Source organism: Saccostrea cucullata, unplaced genomic scaffold (genome assembly GCF_032062105.1).
Source record: "Saccostrea cucullata isolate Sc308-1 unplaced genomic scaffold, CSIRO_AGI_Scuc_v1 ctg288, whole genome shotgun sequence".
In the NCBI taxonomy this organism is placed as follows: Eukaryota; Metazoa; Mollusca; class Bivalvia; order Ostreida; family Ostreidae; genus Saccostrea; species Saccostrea cuccullata.
This window is the reverse complement of record NW_026924061.1, coordinates 51062-71969: the sequence shown is the minus strand read 5'-3', so window position 1 is coordinate 71969 and position 20908 is coordinate 51062. Positions and strand designations below refer to the sequence as shown.

General features: G+C 32.8%; 2 protein-coding genes across 4 annotated transcripts in view; one reads left to right on the top strand and one right to left on the bottom strand.

Moving 5' to 3' along the window:
- The window catches only part of LOC134265610 (metallothionein-like), a 65346-nt gene extending 44438 nt beyond the window's left edge, over positions 1 to 20908 (top strand). The window contains exons 1-4 of one of the 2 annotated variants that reach the window (XM_062747833.1): positions 19947 to 20039; positions 20182 to 20233; positions 20359 to 20475; positions 20774 to 20908. In XM_062747833.1, coding sequence (XP_062603817.1) covers positions 20206 to 20233; positions 20359 to 20475; positions 20774 to 20853 — 225 coding nt within the window. In that variant the 5' untranslated portion in view covers positions 19947 to 20039; positions 20182 to 20205 and the 3' untranslated portion in view covers positions 20854 to 20908. Of the gene's footprint in view, positions 1 to 19946; positions 20040 to 20181; positions 20234 to 20358; positions 20476 to 20773 lie in introns of those variants that run through there. The other variant, XM_062747834.1, reaches the window with a different exon arrangement.
- LOC134265606 (uncharacterized) lies at positions 6627 to 8793 on the bottom strand. Of its 2 annotated transcripts, XR_009991784.1 has the most exons (3): positions 8744 to 8793; positions 8445 to 8487; positions 6628 to 7478 (listed from the first exon to the last, which is right to left on the bottom strand). XR_009991784.1 is itself a non-coding variant. In XM_062747828.1 (2 exons), the coding sequence occupies exon 2, from the start codon at positions 7230 to 7232 to the stop codon at positions 6669 to 6671; it is 564 nt and encodes a 187-aa protein (XP_062603812.1). In that variant the 5' UTR covers positions 7233 to 7478; positions 8445 to 8487; the 3' UTR covers positions 6627 to 6668. The 2 variants fall into 2 exon arrangements, 1 of the variants encoding a protein (XP_062603812.1); XM_062747828.1 differs by lacking the exon at positions 8744 to 8793 and having other exon boundaries at positions 6627 to 7478.

Genomic DNA, 20908 nt, shown 5'->3' with positions numbered 1-20908 from the left:
AAACACTGCTATGATGTTGGTAATTAGTAGAGTTGATCATGCGTAATAACCTTTTTTTATGAAAATAATAATAATTAATACCCCCCCCCCCAAAAAAAAAAAAAAAAAAAAAAAAAAAAAAAAACCAACAACAATCAAACAAAAATCAAAGTCAATGTGTAACATGTATTGAAAATATGATTTGAAAATTATGCAGGAAGTTTGATATTAAAGCAAGATTTTTTCAGTTAGAAAGATACTGGTAATTTTATCCCCCGTAATCGCAGATTCGGGGGTATGTAGATTTTGTCCTGTCTGTCAATCCGTCTGTCAGTCCGTCTGTCTGTTTGTCCGCCAGAACTTTAACTTTGCCATAACTCTTGGGTGGGAGCTAATCCGCAACTCTCAGAATCTCTGTCACATAATGATATTGTGAATCTCCTCTTATACTCTGATCGCAGACTTATTTCGGGTTTCCCATAGCAAAAACATGGACACTGCAATTCTTTATTTACTACTGAAGAGTACAAATTTCTTACCCATATCTCCTCCTATTCCATTGAATAAAATTTATGATACATTTACAGATTCTTTATAGCAGAATGCAATTTTGCACCTCCTATTTTAGCTTTTTGATCTGACGCTTATTCCGTGTCTCCCAGAACAAAACATGGACTTTGCCATTATAATCATGCGGGAGGTGGGGGCAGGGTATCATTTAGGGAGCTCCGTGCTCTGAGAACCTCTAGTTGTTACTTTTTTATACAATATATACACTAGACTGATCTACGACTTTGTCATTCCATGCATGGTGAACTATATCGATTTTTCGAAAACCTCGCCCAAAACAACATGTTTTAGATTTTAAAAAAAAATGAGGAGATAAACTTAGATCATATATGTACATATGATACCAACATTTAAAAATTATTTCATTAAGTTTTTAATTTAATGACAAGGAGGTTAAAAACTCGAAGGTTTTTATTTTCGTTCTCACGATGTTGCATTTTATTTCGAATAACTATTGCAGTAATCATGTAGCTAGTACTAACATACGTAGATTTATGTTTTGGGTTAACATATTTTAGGATTACTATCTAGTTTATTGGGTATGTATCAACAATAGTTGTAAACGTCAGGGACATAGAAAAAAATGGAAATGGTGGGGGGGGGCAGAGAAAAAAAAGTAACCCTAAAAAAAAAAAAGAAAAGCAAAAAAGGATAACTTGGTAAAACTGGAAAATCCTATTTTGCCCCCCCCCCGCCCCTATCAAACTTCATTCAATATCATTTTTCATTCACTAATACATTATCCTTATTTTCTAAACTACAACAAAAGAATAACCGGCCTAACAATGTACATTTTCTATGTTAAAAAGTTCTGCTAGGAAAAATAAATCCCATGGACACCCCCACCCCACCCCTGCTGCTACCTGCCTAGAATTGGGCTTATTTGTTAACCCTTGTTTTAAAATGTTGTTGATATCTCTGACATACTCAACAAACTAGACAATCATTCTTTATATTCAAAATTATAAATATGAATTTAAAGGATTCAAAATATACGAGACCTTATTTAAACATCAATAGTCCCGCCTAAGATTGGCATGCATATGAGGCATCTTGTCTTTCACCTGCTGAATTAGGAATCAGGAAATCAACTCTCCCAACATTTAAAGAGTTATCACAGAGAAAACAATTAAAAATAAAGGAACATTTATATTACCATTTTTATATCCCCCGCTTGAAAAGTGGGAGGGTATATAGTAATCGGGATTTCCGTCTGTACGTCCGTCCGTCTGTTACGCTTTATCTCTTATCCGCAACTCCTCTTATACTACTGAGTGAAATTTAATGAAACATTCCCAGAACCTTTATTATATATTGCCATTGTGCACCTCCTATTTTACTTTTTTATTGGACACATATTTTAGGTTTTCCATAGCAAAACATGGACTTTACCATTATATGTTTACCTATGACGTCACATATAGAAGCTTCTGGATAACATTTGATAGGACGATTTATTCCTCTTTACACATTACCGTAAAACAATATATAGCAACACATGGACATTATGGGAGGCGGGGGGGAGGGGGTATCATTTAGTGAGCTCAGTGCTCACAGTACCACTAGTAATGTAACAAGGGATATTATTTCTTTCCTAAAAGTAAGACATGGATACCATGTTCACACCGAACAAAATTGAGTTAACACCGTCAGTTGCTCTTTTGTTTTTATTTAATTTGGTTAAATAGAATATCAATAGATACAGGAAAAATATGAACTTTTCAATATCTCATCAACAACGTTTCCTCCGAAATATATGAGACTAAAAGATTTTAAGACTTTTTGCAGCGTCCGTCACAGTTGTTAATATACGCACAAACGTGAAATTTGATGGCCTAAGGCACACCTATATTGTAATTAGGTCTTTCCACCTTTCTGTGGAAAGACCTATTGATATTCTTCTGTTTATTATTAGGTCTTTCCAGCTTTCTCTGGAAAGACCTATTGATATTCTTCTGTTTCTTTTTTTCCTTTTTCTTTATTATTTTTCCGCCGTGTGATTTTTTGTTTCAAGATTTATCGAAAAGATTTTCAGTCGATAAAAATGTACTCCGTAAAAGATTTTTGCAGTTGACCCTGCGTATATGAACTTTGACCCCTTTCGGAGTTACGACCCCTTTCGCAATAAAAGCTTGTTATCGCTACTCCTCCGAAACCATAAACCGCAGAGATTCCAAACCTTTATTAATGTTTACGACTGATTTAGTAGACTCTCCAATCAAACATTGCGAAAGGATTCATAAACTCCTATAATGAATTATTGCCCCTGAATGTTTGCGATGTTTACAAATATCAAGAATTTTTCTAAAACGACAAGGCGTAGAGACATGGGGCCAAATGCAAAAGATTTCTTGACCTTTGACCTTAAAATGTAGGTCAAGGTCAAAGGTCAAGGTCATTCAAAATAGGTAAAATTCAGCATTTTTTATAGCTCTTCTGTTCTTTACCAAATTCTAAACTTCTTTGCATCTTTAGTATGTACTCTTAAAACCATTTCAGAGATTCCATGCTTGTCCCCTAAGATTGAACCCTCAAAAAGTTAGTGCCCCTTTTAGTGTAAACCCTTGTTATCGCTACTCCTCCGAAACCGTAAACCGTAGAGGTACAAAACCTTCAACAATGTCTGCAACTAATTTAGTACACTTCTCATCCTATTAGTGCGAAAGAATTCGTAAACATTTTATGCAGTTATTGCCCCTGGCAGTTTATGATGTTTACAAAGAACTAAAAACTTCTTAACGACAAGTCGTAAAGACATGGGCCCAACTGCATGAGATCTTTTGACCTTTGACCTTGAATATTAGGTCAAGGTCAAAGGTCAAGGTCATTGGGAAAGTATCAAAATTGTTTATTTACGGGCTTTTGGTTAAAATGACCTTGACCTTTGACCTTGATATTAGACCTTGACCATTGACCTTTTCTCAAAAGTTTAAAAAGATATATTCATTATCTTTACCTAGATTCAGCTTCAAGTGTAAAACTCAAGTTTATAAGGCTAAGTGCTTTTTTTTGGGATGACCTTGACCTTTCACTTTAGGCCTAACTTCACTGTATAAGTGCAAAAGAATCTGATGACCCCTTATATGAGTTATTGCCCTTTAACTTCTTTATACTTACTATTAAACCTTGTATCTTGAAAACTATAAATGGTAGAAGCATGGGGTTAATTGCATTGTGACCCTTGACCTTTGACCTTGAATATTTTGTCAAGGTCAAAGGTCAAGGTCAATTCAAACATTAGAAATTAAGCTATTTTTATATTTCTTTTGTCTTTTAACATATGCAAACAGTCTTTGCATCATTAATATGTACTCTTAAAACTATTTCAAAGATTTCATTCTTGTTCCCCAAGATTGACCCTATCAAAAGTTATTGCCCCTTATGCGAAAAACATTTTTATCACTACTTCTTCATAACTGTAGATCGTAGAGGCATGAAATCTTCACAGATGTCTTAAGGGTCTTTAGGCACACCTTCATTGTATAAGTACTAAAGGATTTAATGACCCCTTATATGAGTTATTGCCCTTTAACTTCTTTGCACTTCATATTTAAACTTATAACTATAGAACTAAAAATCATTAAGGCATGGGGTCAATTGCAATGTGACCCTTGACCTTTGACCTTGAAGATCTGATCAAGGTCAAAGGTCAAGGTCATTTCCATTTTTTTTTAATTTTCATTTTCTTTTTTAAGCCATTTTCCTTAAAATTAAATAAGAGAGTAAAATATAAAACTATAAGAAATTTAAAAAGGTGGAAAGACCTCTTATTGTTCTGTGAACAATAAGTCTCCTAGTTTTTCTTTATTTTGCTTACATGAAAAATATTAGTAAAAACGAAAAATATCTACTTTTTCAGTAATATGACTACATCAAGTACATGTTTATATAACTAATTAGTATATATAAAATCAATCTTTCTGATGGTTACATGTAAAATAGAAAAGAAAAATACATACTTTGTCAGTAATATAGCTGCTAACAGTAGATGTTTATACAAGTAATAAGATTAGATATTTGATCAAGATTATAAAATCAAGTCAGGCAATTAGGTAATTTTTTTTTCACGCAGTCCATTGAGCTAGCATCCTATTTTTTTAAGATCTGAGGCCAAAGCTTTCAATTTTGTCATGTTAATGATCTTTTTCGCAAGGTTGTATGCATCATTGACAGAGATGCTGGCAATGAGGGCAATACCGTCTGTTGCAAATGCAGCAACAATCATCGTGGCAACCAGGACGAGATTTTTGATTCGTTCCATCCATGACATTTCCGAAAAAGCGATTTTAACAACTTTCCAGAATATGCCAAAAGAATAGGTGTCTTTCAGTAAAGTGAAAATTGCCTTTGCCTTTCCCCAAGCATTTCCTGATATCCAGCTGTGAACAAATTCATCTATGATTCTTCTGAAAGCGGGCTGCTCCACGATTGGAATGATTTCTTTGATTATTTTGTGTATCAAGGCCTCATCAAAGCTTAGTTTAATTCCAATGACACCTAGAACCAGAAATATGCTTTCAATGTAAATGCTAGCTATTTGGTAAATACTGGCATTTGTAATGCATTCCATGGAGTTAAGTTGTATGGGGTCAAGGAATCTTTTGCCTCCACGCTCAAAGGTTGCTTCAGAGCCCGTAATCGTCATCGTAAATGTTTCTTTATCGACATACTCGCATATTTTCCTATAATCGTCATTCGAGAGAAGCTTTCGGACCTTTTCTCGCAATTCTGCATCCGGAAGTTTTGAGGGCAAGGGAGTTGGTCAGGGTAGCTTCCTTTACAGCGCAGCATTTCATAAGTTCTTCTACTTCCCTGCGCTCCTCATGAGAACATTCTTGTATGGTAGGTTCCACTAGAATTGGGCTTATTTGTTAACCCTTGTTTTAAAATGTTGTTGATATCTCTGACATACTCAACAAACTAGACAATCATTCTTTATATTCAAAATTATAAATATGAATTTAAAGGATTCAAAATATACGAGACCTTATTTAAACATCAATAGTCCCGCCTAAGATTGGCATGCATATGAGGCATCTTGTCTTTCACCTGCTGAATTAGGAATCAGGAAATCAACTCTCCCAACATTTAAAGAGTTATCACAGAGAAAACAATTAAAAATAAAGGAACATTTATATTACCATTTTTATATCCCCCGCTTGAAAAGTGGGAGGGTATATAGTAATCGGGATTTCCGTCTGTACGTCCGTCCGTCTGTTACGCTTTATCTCTTATCCGCAACTCCTCTTATACTACTGAGTGAAATTTAATGAAACATTCCCAGAACCTTTATTATATATTGCCATTGTGCACCTCCTATTTTACTTTTTTATTGGACACATATTTTAGGTTTTCCATAGCAAAACATGGACTTTACCATTATATGTTTACCTATGACGTCACATATAGAAGCTTCTGGATAACATTTGATAGGACGATTTATTCCTCTTTACACATTACCGTAAAACAATATAAAGCAACACATCGACATTATGGGAGGCGGGGGGTATCATTTAGTGAGCTCAGTGCTCACAGTACCACTAGTAATGTAACAAGGGATATTATTTCTTTCCTAAAAGTAAGACATGGATACCATGTTCACACCGAACAAAATTGAGTTAACACCGTCAGTTGCTCTTTTGTTTTTATTTAATTTGGTTAAATAGAATATCAATAGATACAGGAAAAATATGAACTTTTCAATATCTCATCAACAACGTTTCCTCCGAAATATATGAGACTAAAAGATTTTAAGACTTTTTGCAGCGTCCGTCACAGTTGTTAATATACGCACAAACGTGAAATTTGATGGCCTAAGGCACACCTATATTGTAATTTTTCTTTATTTTGCTTACATGAAAAATATTAGTAAAAACGAAAAATATCTACTTTTTCAGTAATATGACTACATCAAGTACATGTTTATATAACTAATTAGTATATATAAAATCAATCTTTCTGATGGTTACATGTAAAATAGAAAAGAAAAATACATACTTTGTCAGTAATATAGCTGCTAACAGTAGATGTTTATACAAGTAATAAGATTAGATATTTGATCAAGATTATAAAATCAAGTCAGGCAATTAGGTAATTTTTTTTTCACGCAGTCCATTGAGCTAGCATCCTATTTTTTTAAGATCTGAGGCCAAAGCTTTCAATTTTGTCATGTTAATGATCTTTTTCGCAAGGTTGTATGCATCATTGACAGAGATGCTGGCAATGAGGGCAATACCGTCTGTTGCAAATGCAGCAACAATCATCGTGGCAACCAGGACGAGATTTTTGATTCGTTCCATCCATGACATTTCCGAAAAAGCGATTTTAACAACTTTCCAGAATATGCCAAAAGAATAGGTGTCTTTCAGTAAAGTGAAAATTGCCTTTGCCTTTCCCCAAGCATTTCCTGATATCCAGCTGTGAACAAATTCATCTATGATTCTTCTGAAAGCGGGCTGCTCCACGATTGGAATGATTTCTTTGATTATTTTGTGTATCAAGGCCTCATCAAAGCTTAGTTTAATTCCAATGACACCTAGAACCAGAAATATGCTTTCAATGTAAATGCTAGCTATTTGGTAAATACTGGCATTTGTAATGCATTCCATGGAGTTAAGTTGTATGGGGTCAAGGAATCTTTTGCCTCCACGCTCAAAGGTTGCTTCAGAGCCCGTAATCGTCATCGTAAATGTTTCTTTATCGACATACTCGCATATTTTCCTATAATCGTCATTCGAGAGAAGCTTTCGGACCTTTTCTCGCAATTCTGCATCCGGAAGTTTTGAGGGCAAGGGAGTTGGTCAGGGTAGCTTCCTTTACAGCGCAGCATTTCATAAGTTCTTCTACTTCCCTGCGCTCCTCATGAGAACATTCTTGTATGGTAGGTTCCACGATTTCCAGTGCCATCTTCATCACGCCATTGACAATAGCTACAAAGACAATACATATTCCCATGTCTTCATATATTACAAAATATTCACAGTTAGCTTTTGAAATTAAATGATTTTTACTAACACACTGATCCCCCCCCCCCTAAAAATTGTGAAATTCATTAAATTATACTGAGTTTTATTATAACGCATATCAGTATTTAAGTTAAAATGTTTATAATGAAATTACAGATATCTTAATATTTAAGAATATAAAGTAAGGTCAGTAACGATGACATTCACTGTACTCATCAGTCGCCTCATCTCGGGTCTGTCTGTCAGAGGTTGGAAAAACAACCTCGAATGTATTAACATCACCGGATGTTAAAAATTTATACATTTCCTGTTTATTCAAATATAGGATAGACGGAGTTAGAAGTCCCTACTATAGTAGTAATATCATTACATTGAATAAAGTCCATATTCCACAGATAAAAGGTCTCCATGCATTTATTTCAAAGATCGCGAAAAGGGAGGGTTGTCATGGCGTCTACCATATACATTCGAGGTCGTTTTCCCGCTAGTCGGAAAGGCCCGAGAAGTTGCGATTGCTGTACTCATATGACAAAAAATTCCACTGATAAAATGGAAATTCACTTATTTCTTTATCAATTGCTTATGGTTTTTGTATATATATTTGATTTTTTTAATGACATTTACTTATTTGAAATAATTCATGAGCTTTAACTCACAGAATATTTACAAAAAGATCTTTAAAGGAACATTTACTTTGTAATTGATATTGCAGGAAATAACACTTTGACAAAAACGAAAGATTCAGAAGAATTTAGTCAGAATTTCCTCTGCATCATCATATTTCTGATATTGAGTTATAACTTGTTTATTTTATCCATTTAAAACAATTTTTGAAGAAACATACTGTACTTTATAAAATTCGTTTTAATTTTTGAAAACCTGAGTAAACGTCATCTTAATTATAATAAGTATAAAAAAAATCATATATACATTTGATTGGGGCAGCCAATGTCATCTTCCTAATGGTTGATTCCTGAAAAAGAAGTATTTTAGATTAAAAAAGCCAAAATAATAAAAGAAATTATTATTTTCTACGGAGGTTATTGATGTAAATAAATATGCAAGACCATAAAGTGCTATGTAATCTCTTTATCGAAGCATTTATTTACTCGTTAGAGGGTAATTTCTATTCTTTATAAGTCAAAAATGTATTTGTCTTAATTCTAAATTAAAAAAAACAAATTATTTTTAAAACATTTATCTGTGCCGATGTAATTTAAAAAAGTTACCTTTTTCAAAATTCTAGGTTAGAAGACTGTTAGTTTTCCTTAAAATTGTGAAATATCGAGGTACATGTAAGTAACAGCCATTAAGCTAAAAAAAATCCATTTAAACAATTCAAATCGGTTGTAGCAATCACAGCAAACACAGACCTCCATAAATATGGGCTCAGGTGCCTCTGAAGAGTATGCATTCCGTGCCGACTGGTCCCACTCGGTCAGAGATACTCAAGCTGTAGAAAATCAACTAAGACGGGATATTATATCCTAAAATGGCATAGGATGAGGGCTACTGAGTTTAATTAATCTTCTGTTTAAGATACATGTACTGTGCTAGGAAAGAAATCCATATACTAGCATTGGATTTAAAATAAATATAATTTATCGTACTAATCTTTTAAATGAATATAATTTACTCACTTTCAGTTATATTTAATGGAGCATAATGGCCGTTTATTTATTGAAATATTTTTTTGAAGTTGACATTTATTAATATACTTCAAACTATATATATACTTTTTTGTATTTTTTTGCTTAATATACAGCAATCCAAATAGATCCTAGGTGGAAGGGGAGGGGGTGTATTTGAGCAGACTTAAATCTTCTAAGAATGCTTTTGAATTAATAAGACATATAATGGCTTTGCTGTTTATAAGATGATATGTCTTTTATTTTCCTTTGTTATGATCCAATTTATCCTATTCTCCTAATTGGTCATGATTTGGTCAAATTTAAATCAACATTACCTTTTTCGATGCTTTATATTGATGATCAATCATGGTATTGTTGTTCTTGTGGAGAATTTTAACAATTTTCCCCATGTATTTCCTATTCATATATTAAACTTTGATACCCAATTATCGCCTCACCTTATTCCTGTCATGATATGAACAAACTTGAATCTTCTCTACATGAGGATATGCTTAAACACGAGTTTCATCTTTCCTGTCCAGTGGTTCTTGAGAAAAAGAATTTTCCTCTGTATATGTACTTTTAACTTTGATACCCTATTGTGGTCCAAAGCTTCTCCCGGGGGTTATGATATGAACTAAACTGACTCTACACTACATGCGGATGCTTCGACATGAGTTTCATCTTTCCTGGCCCAGTGGTTCTTGAAAAGAAGATTTTTAAAAGATTTTTCCAGTGCATTCCTTTGTTAAACTTAAATAACCCATTGTGGTCCCACCCTTCCCCCGGGGTCATGATATGAACAAACCTGAATCTACACTTCCAGAAGATGCTTCCACGTGAGTTTCATCTTTCCTGGCCATGTCGTTCTTGAAAAGAAGACTTTTCCTATGTATTCCTATGTAAAACTTCAAACTTCGATACCCCATTGTGGCCCCACCCTTCGCCGGGGGTCATGATTTGAACAATCTTGAATCAAAATTACCAGAGGATGCTTCCACGGAGTTTCATCTTTCCTGGCCAGGATTCTTGAGAAGAATATTTTTTTATTATGCCATTTATTTTTCACTAAATCATAATTATCTCCCCTTTGAAGAGGGCCTGGCCCTTCATTTGAACAAATTTATATTCCCTTCACCAAAGGATACTTTTTTCAAGTTTAGGTGAAATTAGCACAGTGATTCTTGAGAAGAAGATGAAAATGTGAAAAGTTTACAACGACAACGACATTAACGACGACAGACAACGGACAGATTTTGATCAGAAAAGCTCACTTGAGCCATCGGCACAGGTAAGCTAAAATACTTCAATTTTAGGCCATATCAAAGGAATTTACATGATATGGGAAAATGACGCATTTTATGACGTCATATTTGATTGACTAGAGGGAAAATTACGTCATGTTCAATAGATATGAAGTCAATGAGAGTCCAAGTTATAAATCCTGCATTTTTATCCTAAACTAAAATCTACGAAATTTTATTGTGGCAAAAATTGGGAACAATTGTTTATCCAGAGACACAAATGATAAAAGCTATTGGTGTCTCTGGCAAAACAAAATGCAAACATTACTTTATTAAATATTCAAAATCACGTTCAAAGTTCATAGTTGAAAGGTCAAAATTCACAAATCACTACTAGTATTTCACTAGGTAAAAGCCTTGACCCTCTGAAAAGCAGAGGTCAAACACTTATTTATATGTATCCAAATCCAAAATTTACTTTGAAACTTTCAAGAGTTACATCACTGCATATGAGGATATTTACTTAGTGCCACTCGTTTACAAGCATCTCTTACAGCTGGAAAAGAAACGGACAGACGTACCAGAATCTATAAATTCACATTACTGATTATGGATAAGGTACTGCAGAAATGGTGATGAATCACTTCCACATCTTTATGCCCGCAATATAGGACAAAGTCCAAACATTTATGAGTCGGAATAGTTACTTCTGCTCGATTCAAATAGCTGCTCACTACGACTATAGTTTCATCCGGGAAGTCCTACGTGTTGAAGTATTGATTAGGTTTGGACATGGCATGTTGATATTGATCTCTGCTACAAGATTTTGTCTGAAAATATTAAAAAAAAAACAGGAAAAGCAGTATGTATTCTTAATGGGTGTGGTTGGTGGGTGTTTTAAATTAATAATACAACAATAACAAGAGGAAAATGTTTTACCGACCCAAGTTGATGTTGGAAGATTGAAAAAGAAAATTGCAACCAAAAGGCCATCAAGTGTTTACCAACTTCAATATCTGACAAGATCGATAATCGCTACGAGTGAGTACTTACATTAAGTAAGTCATTTATGCACTTCTTTCGATAACAGCAGCTATTTCAGAGTGGAATAATAATTCGATGCAAAACTTGAATTTCCTATTGTGACCCCACCCTACCAACGGGGTCATGATTTGAACAATTAAGAAGCTACACTTCGCCAGGATGGTTCCACATAAGTCCCAGCTTTTCTGGTCTAGTGATTCTTGAGAAGATTTTTCATATATATATTTCATTGTAAAAGTTGATTCCCTATTGTGGCCTCACCCTATCCCCAGGGGTCATGATTTCAACAATTTAGGATCTACACTACCCCAAGATGCTTCCATATAATTTTCAGCTTTTCTACCCCAGGGTTCATAAGAAGATAAAAAAAAATCCTATTAATATATTTCAATGTAAAGCATAAATTCCCTATTGTGGTGGCCCAATTATACCCCAGGTGGTCATGATTTGAACAATTTAGAAACTACACTACCCCTGGATGCTACAACATAAGAGTCAGCTTCTCTGGCCCAGTGATTCTTGGGAATGGAAGGTTTTTAAATATTTTTCCTTTTAAAACTTGGATTCCCTATTGTGGCTCTGCCCTAACCATGGGGCTCACGATTTGATTAATTTAGAATCTACGCTATCCTAGAATCCTTCACAAAAGTTTCAGCTTTTCTGGCCAAGTGATTCTTAAGAAGATTTTTTCTATATATTTTAATGTAAGCTTATAAAATTAATATAAGAATCAAAGACAAATCTGAAGAGGGAGTGGCCAGTATCGGGAGGGGGGCCTGAAAGATCTATGATTGTTATATTGTTGTTTAAATATACATGTACATAATACACTATTTGAGGATCCCTACATTAGACCTTACTATAGTACGTTTTTGTTGAGAAATTTTTGATTCCAATAACAAACTAGGATAATTTCTTGTAATTAAGGTTGGCATAGACTTAGAAATATCTCTCTCTCTCTCTCTCTCTCTCTCTCTCTCTCTCTCTCTCTCTCTCTCTCTCTCTCTCTCTCTCTGAAAGATCTTGCCTTTATTTTATAACTTCATTATATCTCTGAAAATACATAAGATCGATCCACAAGAAATGAAAATAATACATGGAATACCAATCACTTAGCGGTCATTTTTTGCTTAAATTGCATTTCAGCAAAATGTTTACATAATAAATTAAAATCAAGCTTGCTACATAATTTCCGTTGTGTAAGTATATATTGACAAAAAGGATATGAATCGGTAAAAATAAGGGTAAACAAGTTTTGTATTTTTTCCTTTAGCAAAGTTTTCTGAGGGTACGATGTCAGAAGAAAATTATGAGAACTATTCTAGATGCAAAACACTTTATAAATGCACTTAATTTTTGTACCTTGAGTAATATGTACGAAATAAGTCATACTATAGCGGTGCATGTTATCTCACCCAAACGTTGCAGTTAAAGTAGTTGGAATTGTTTTCGAAGAGAGGTAGAGGTGGTTAAGGTGGAAGACACTACATAATATCTAGAATAATTCAATTATTTCTTTATTAACATGCATTGATTTAATTTTTTTAAAATTTGTTATTCATTTATTTATTTTTTTTTTTGCCAAGCACACGCACCTTTTTAGAAGCCCCAGATTTTATTTGTAGAATATAGAAAGATATAAATCTTAATATCAGATCTCTTATCCTTTATCAATATGGTGTGCAATATTCCAAATGTCACTGTGTCACAAGAAGTATCATCATTTAGAAAGTCAAAACATCTTAAGATCAAGAAATCAATGCATAAAATACAGCTAGGGTATTATTTGAAAACTCTATAGCTGAATACTGACCAAAACATTGTAGGCTTTAAACTTTGTGCAAAAAAAGATAATGTGCATCATCCGATCATGGGCAAAATAGGTTAGTTGTGTTGGAAAAAATACCAAATATTTTCGAAAGAAAGACAAACAAAAAAATTCATCCATGAAATTTTAAACGATGAAGATGTGCTTAGCGATGACGAAGATATACGGGTGTTATGTCTGATTTTTATGAAAATTTTAATTCTTCAAAATTAGTGCCGCACGATGAAATTGATCTATATCACCCCTACTAATCTTATTGTGATTTAAAATTTATAAATTATATTTATAAATATAATGTGCACTAAACAGGACATTTCTAAAGTCTATTTTTTTTAATAAGTAGAAATGTGTTTCCAGACCTGTCTGAATGATCTTCGTAATTTTAAACAATAAATGGGGGACACAAATAGCAATCTACTTTACCTTTACCTTTAGGATAATTTACCTTTAGGATAAGTTACTGTGAAAACTGAAACTCATTAGCGACCATTAATTTTAAAATTGCCTGATACGCGGTTAGAATAGACCTTTGTTTATTGTTAGATATTGTTATTAATGAGCACAGTGGTTCTTGCCACGAACAATAGAACAATCGTTAAATAAATAGCAACGTTTAAGTCATGTATATGTTTGCAAATTTCTTCGAACACATGGTTCAGGGCAATCTATGGTCGATATTAAATGGAACACAAAACTGTTTTTATAAAAAAAAATACAAAGATTAGAAATTATGACAGATGTTCATGAACGTTTATTTGTTGTTCACTAAAAAATTTTGAAATGTATTATGTACCAAGTTCAGAACACCAGTGTCTCAAAGGTAAGAAAATGAGCAGCTTCTCCTGGGCATTTAAATAGACAGCAACGTATTTATCATCAAGAAAAGCCTATTATCATATTTTTTTGCCAGGAAATCCATCTGACAATTGTATATTCAACAAACTTGTTACCTTTTTCCAAAACTTATGGTGACGTTTTTCTGACACTACATTCAAGAAAAAAATATGTCAACATGCAAGAAAAATACGTCAAAATGAAAAAGAAATTATGTCAACGTGGACGTTTCAAAGCGTACAAGAGAATAAAATTTTAATCTGGTTGCCACGATGATTGTTGATGCATTTGCAACAGACGGTATTGTCCAGATTCCTAAGATCTTCTGTCTGTTAATGATGCGTACAACCTTTCCAAAATGATCATAAAATGACAAAATTAAAAGCTTTGGCTTTTTTGCTTAAAACGTAGGATGCCAGTCTAATTGGCTATGTGAACAAACACATTACTCAATGCAAGGCCTGATTTCCTAATCTTGATAAAATACCTCGTATATAAATTTACTTGTGTAAATATCTACTAGTAGCCGTATTACTATACAGCTCAACACACTTTTTAAACTCACATGGTTTTTTGCACAAATTAAGGTCACATTTTTCTTGCAATAATACCTAAAATTATCGAGCTTCAGTACGAGACATAACCCTTATATTATAAAATATTTCATGATAAAGGTGCATATTCTCTAAAATCATAATCTTAAGTTTTAAAACTCGATGTTTTTAAAGAAAATTTGTTGGTACACATGTATTATGTTTCATGTGTATTATTATACCATAGGTATTCATAAATTAATTAATCAAGCTTTCCTTGATACTATTTAGTTGAAATGTTCAAATGGACTTCTCACAGATGAGTATTTTACTAAGTACTTTGCTCATGTTGGTTTTATCGAAATACAGCGCTGAAAAATGACAAAACTGCATAAAGAAATCATGCCAAAGGATTGGATAATAAAGTATTGTTTATCTTTCAACATAGTAAATTGTTACTATTGAAAGAAATTCTTTAACATTTATGATCAGAAACTTTGAATTTTTTTTGTTTGAAGGTATCTTTCATGATGCCAGATTTCAGAAAATTAATCAGAAAAAATACCATCTTTTTAACATGGAAAACAGTCGAATAGAACAGAAATACTTCTACCATATTAGCCTTAGTGTCACATTAATGTACAGAAAATACGGAAGTTACATGAACTCTACTGTTTCTGTATCTAGGCAAGGCAAAGGTATGCTTTAAAATGAACGGATACAAAGACGGCTGCATTTGACGAGAAACCATAAAAAATCATTTGGGAACTGTCAAAATCTATCACCCAGCATACAAAAATTCTACCAATTATTATGTGTGAATTATGTTTAAAGTAATGGAATAAGATCAAAATGAAGTTATACTTCACTTTTAAAATACATATTGTTGTCACGTTATACAATTTTTGCATTATAACAATGCGACCTTACTGTAATTTGTGCGAAAAACCATGTGAGTTGAAAAAGTGCATTGAGCTGTATATTTTTCCTTTTTATTTTACTTGTAACATAATAAAGAAAAATTGCAATTTCGTTTGTTTATTCAATAAAAAGGAACATATCTTGGACCCTTACGAAAGCAACAGTGACTGACGCTGGAAAAAATCTTTAATCTTATTACCGGTCTTTTCGTAGTTGTGTTAGAATGTGCCCATCGTAAAAAAATGCTTGGATTGACTGAGTGCATCGTATTTTTGATTCATGTGGACTGTCTTATATTTGAAATAAACAGTTTTGTTATCATTTTAATCCAAATTTGGTTACCACTGCTGTGAAGCAAAGGTCACAGGATCAATTTATGCAGAAATGGCACTCTGACATTAATAGATCATCCAAAGGTATTGTGTATATATATTTTCAAATAAATTTTGAGTGTGAAAACTAGTTTTAATTAAGTATTAAGCCATAAAAATTTAGAAAAATACTTGTCAAATTCCGTCGGTCTAATTACGGTCTACCACTTGAGCTTGGAAGATGGGCATTAGATATGTAATGCTCAACATGTTTCCGACGATTTCCATTTTATACTTGAATATACTGCATTGTCATACAATAGAAAAAAACATATCAATGAATTCTATTTTACAACTTCTACTTTACTGGACCAAATATTCTTAAATTTCTCAAATGATGACAAAACAAGATGGTAAGACATTAAAAAAAACTCTATGTTTATATTAAAAATATATGATTTAGTTTGTCCTCCATGATTTTTCCCCTATTTTTCTCATTATTACGTAAAACGAATGTTTTTCTCTTTCTCTCCCATTTCATTTTCTGATTATATTAATCATACACTTGTATCCCTTACCTGAATTTATAATATTTAAAATATGTTTTCTTTTGTTCTCACGTACCATATATTGTAAATGGTTTTGAGGCAATAAATGAACTTGAACTTGTATGCTATAATGAAAAAAGGGGGTGATAACAGGCAGTGATCAATATCAAAGATCTATAAATAACAAAAAGCTGTGAAAAGAGCATAAAACATGGAACAATGTACATCTCAGAGATGGGACCAGGGTGCCTAGGAGGGGTAAGTATCCGCTAGTTTACCACTCACATCCAATGTGTAAAACAAGGTAGCAAGTATGTAATAGGGTAAAATTAAGGAATAGGTCTAATTCAACGTATACATATTGGATCTATCATGCAAAGGGGAAATACTGTACAGATATTGAGGAAGGGTTAAAATGTAACTCGACTTCCTGCAAAGGAATGCGAGGCTGACACATAAACCGGTAATTCTGTAACAGCATTAAGCCTTAATAAAAATCAGTTTCCATGATTTTATCTCATCAAGTCGTGATTCCAAATTATACATATTTTTCAATTTCGAAATTGCTTGAGTTTTTCCTCAGAACCAATTCTTTCAAATGTGTGACGTCACCAACATAAATGTCAAAAATGTACATAAATTATATATGTAGTTATTACGAAAATAACTTGATATGACAGCTCAGGTATAAGTACACATTTTTGTATGCAAGTGGAGATCAAAAGAGAATGAAATGTAGAAAGGTTGTAAAAAAAAAAATAATAATTAAAATAAATTAAAAAAAAAAGAATTCAATCTTTGACTTCAATCTTTATGCATGCGCTATTATGTAAATGAGTGAGAGTGAAAGAGAGAGAGAGAACATTTTCAATCTTTATGCATGTGTTATTATGCACAACTACGTACATGTATATATTTCATAAAAGTACTAGTACATGTACATGTGTACTTAAAGTTCATTACATGAAAAGTATTAAATTACCTAAAGTTCTGTATTCTTTATCACCGATTGAATGAAACCCAGTTTATAATTGATTAAAGTATAAACAGCAATATTTGCCAAGAACGGAAAGATGATCACATATATGATGTGAAATCTTACAACATATAAATTGATACAGTTCAATTGACAATATAGAAAAAGTCTTGAAAATCTGTAAAGTTCCTTTATCCTTTTCTATGGTGTTGACAAACATTTATAACATTGATGTAAGATATATAAATGTTTCTAGGTTTATGCAACATTTATAGTCTTCCCCTGCTCAACTTAGCATGGACATGTTTTGATGACCGTAAAATATATAACGCATCATCGTCATCGGCTTTCCAACAGGTTTCTTTGTGAATAAAAGTTTCATTTTCTTTTTCAGGAATCACCTGTGATAGAGAGCAGTTTCTGATACATGCAGCTGTCTAAAATAATATTTCGAATTGGTTCAAGGTAATTAGAGTTATCGTTCCTTGGCTGCATGATTTTTTTGCCAATTTTTTTTTTCTAGGAGGAAAATATCTGTGCGCCGATTCCTGCCCATCAAATGGGTATTAATGTGACTCCAGTTGTAAATGTGGACCCATGCAGCTTCAAATGTCCCAGATGTAAAGTAAAATGCTTTTTTTTTCATAGACCTTCGCTTTAGGTCTATGCTTTTTTTTCATTTAGTTTATAAAAATACATGAGCATCAAAAATACCATCTCCTATACACAATGAAGATTTTACAGCTTGTTTCTTTCTGTAAGTTAATTAATATTTCTTGCTGTCTATGCCATACATCCCATTAAACAATTCGATAAAAATTCCCACACGAAGTATCAACGTCCCGAACTGGAAGAACCACCCCGGCTTAATCTTTCTAATTTTTTTACTGTTGAAAATGTTCATTGAAAGGCTAGTTGGCCCCCACGTTTTGTTACATACAGTAATACATCATGAACATGTAGTAATATGTTAGTGAAGGTTTGTTGTAAACATATTGCCACACAACCAATCTCACTTACTGAATAGCTTTTAAAGTTTGAATATTTTCCTATACTTTTCGTAATTTTATTTCATTTCAAAGTTTGTTCGATTTATTTGTTAATATTGTTTTACTAGTTTCCTTTTAACTTAGAAAGAAGATACCAATGTTACATGCCTGTTGATATTTTGTGTAATTTACAGGAACCTGTGGTTGTGGAAAGGGATGCATCGGACCTCAGTCCTGTAAATGTACTCACAGTAGCTGTGTCTGCAAAAATGACTCCATGGTCACCAGACGGAATTCCATTTTAAAGAACAAAATAAATGCATAATATACTATAATTTTCGAGAAAATATTTCGATAATATAATATTCTTGTATACATAGTATAATAAAGTATATTCGAAATATTAATGAAAAACCGGGGGGGGGGGCTAAAGAAAAGTGATGAACTCAAAAAATGCAGAATAACGACTTGTGAAGATGGCGTAAAGCACGGAACCCTTGTAACCATAGAGATTTGATCCACTCCTGTTGACCGTCCACTCCTGAAGAGTGAAACCATACAAGTAGCAAGCGTTTGATATGTTCAAAGGTATGGGTCTTTTCTTTGAATCCGGTGAAAACATACATTGGGGAAGAGAAGGGGCAGGAATAAACTGATTATTCTTTAGTAGTAAGCCGTGTTAAAAAAGTAAAAATAAGTTTTCGAGGTTTTATTTCCCCGAACTGTGATTCCGTATATGATTTTCTTTTAATCTTAGACATTTCTTCTCATGAACATTTCTCGTTTATTTTACATACGTGCAATGTAACCAGCACAAATGTCAGAAAACTATACAGTAGTTATTAGGAAAATAATTTCATATGACGGCTTCGATATAATTACAAATTTTAATGCAAGTGAAGATCTGAAGTGATAGAGAAATATAGCATCAAAAGTTTTAAGTAACAGTTAATATGAAAATCGTAATTATATATGCACATTATTTTTAAAGAAAATTAAATTATCAAACCAACAAAAATAGTGACAATTCATTTCTTATAAATAATGCTTTTTCTTAAAAACAACTTGTTATACCCTAATCCAACATTTGCATGATAATTTCTATCAAGAGAGATAGAAAGAATATTACCATTTACACATATACTCTTACAGTTATAGATATCTTATACATACGTCAGTTACATGTATCTCGTGACAAGTACATTTGCACAATTATCCAAAGCTCTCAATACTTTATCAGCAAATGAACCAAGCCCAACACATTGACTAAAGTACAAACACGGAAATCTGAAAAGAACGGAATGATGATCACGTAATGATATTAAAAAAATAAATCTACACAACTGACAGTATAGGAAAGTCTTGAAAATAGATTCATTTATTCCTGTTCTAATAAGACGTTATACATTGATAGGTTTGATGTAAGCTATAAATATGAACTGTTTTATACTACAGTCTATAGTCATTCCCTTATCAACTTTGTAAAAAAAAATTAAAATTTATACATTTTGCACACGATACTGTGTATACAACGAATGGCTATTTGCACACGATGCTGAATATTTGTATAACGTGTATATACGTAATATTGTATTCTTTATTCAAAGGGCGTGATACTCATAAGAACTCCTTTTAAAAAGGAATTTTCATTTCTCGACAGTAAAAGGTAGGTTATATTTTCTTACTTTATTTTGAAAATAGAATTTTTACCATGTTTACGATACTGATGGGAAAAATCAATATTAATTTCATGACTAATATGAGGTACCAAAATTATCATAGCTTCAAACATCATTTTTCCCTTTCAGAAAACACGCATTCAAACCAAAAAAATGTCTGACCCCTGCAACTGCTTAGAAAGTAAGTTGGGATAATTTCCTTGTATCACATATACGTGTATCAAATATTACTGATAATAAGCCTTATAAAATGTTCGAGTTGTCGCTCTTTTTACGTCGATATACATGAAAATTTTTTTTTTCTAGCTGGAAAGTGCGAATGTGCAGATTCCTGCCCCTCAAGTGGATGTAAATGTGGCCCCAGTTGTAAATGTGGACCCAGCTGTAAATGCCCCGGATGTAAAGTCAAATGCAACTGCAGCGGTAAGTTAGTATTTTAACCCAGGAATGAAAAAAATATGAAAATGGGTAAAAAAAAAAAGAGAAGAAATACCCAGTATGCATGTAATAAACATGTACATTTATATCTGTATCAGACATACTAAGAGGTTTATTGTTCTCAACTGAATAATCTCCGGGAAAGAGAGCAGTATTTAAAAATATTCAAACAAAACAAATGTAAAAAAAAAAATAATTGAACAATTTTTGCAAGGAATATGTTTAAAAACAGTATTTTCCCTTTCAAATTTTCATAAATTACATAAAACTGTTTTGTTTTCAGAAACATGCGGTTGTGGAAAGGGCTGCACGGGACCTGAAAATTGTAATTGTACCGACAGCACCTGTGCTTGCAAAAAATGACTCCATGTGAAAGATTTGCATTGTAAAGAACAAAATAAATACTTAATGTGCCATA

Excerpts from the sequence above, each read along its gene's own strand:
- LOC134265606 (XM_062747828.1), bottom strand. The coding sequence starts at position 7,232 with ATGACGATTACGGGCTCTGAAGCAACCTTTGAGCGTGGAGGCAAAAGA.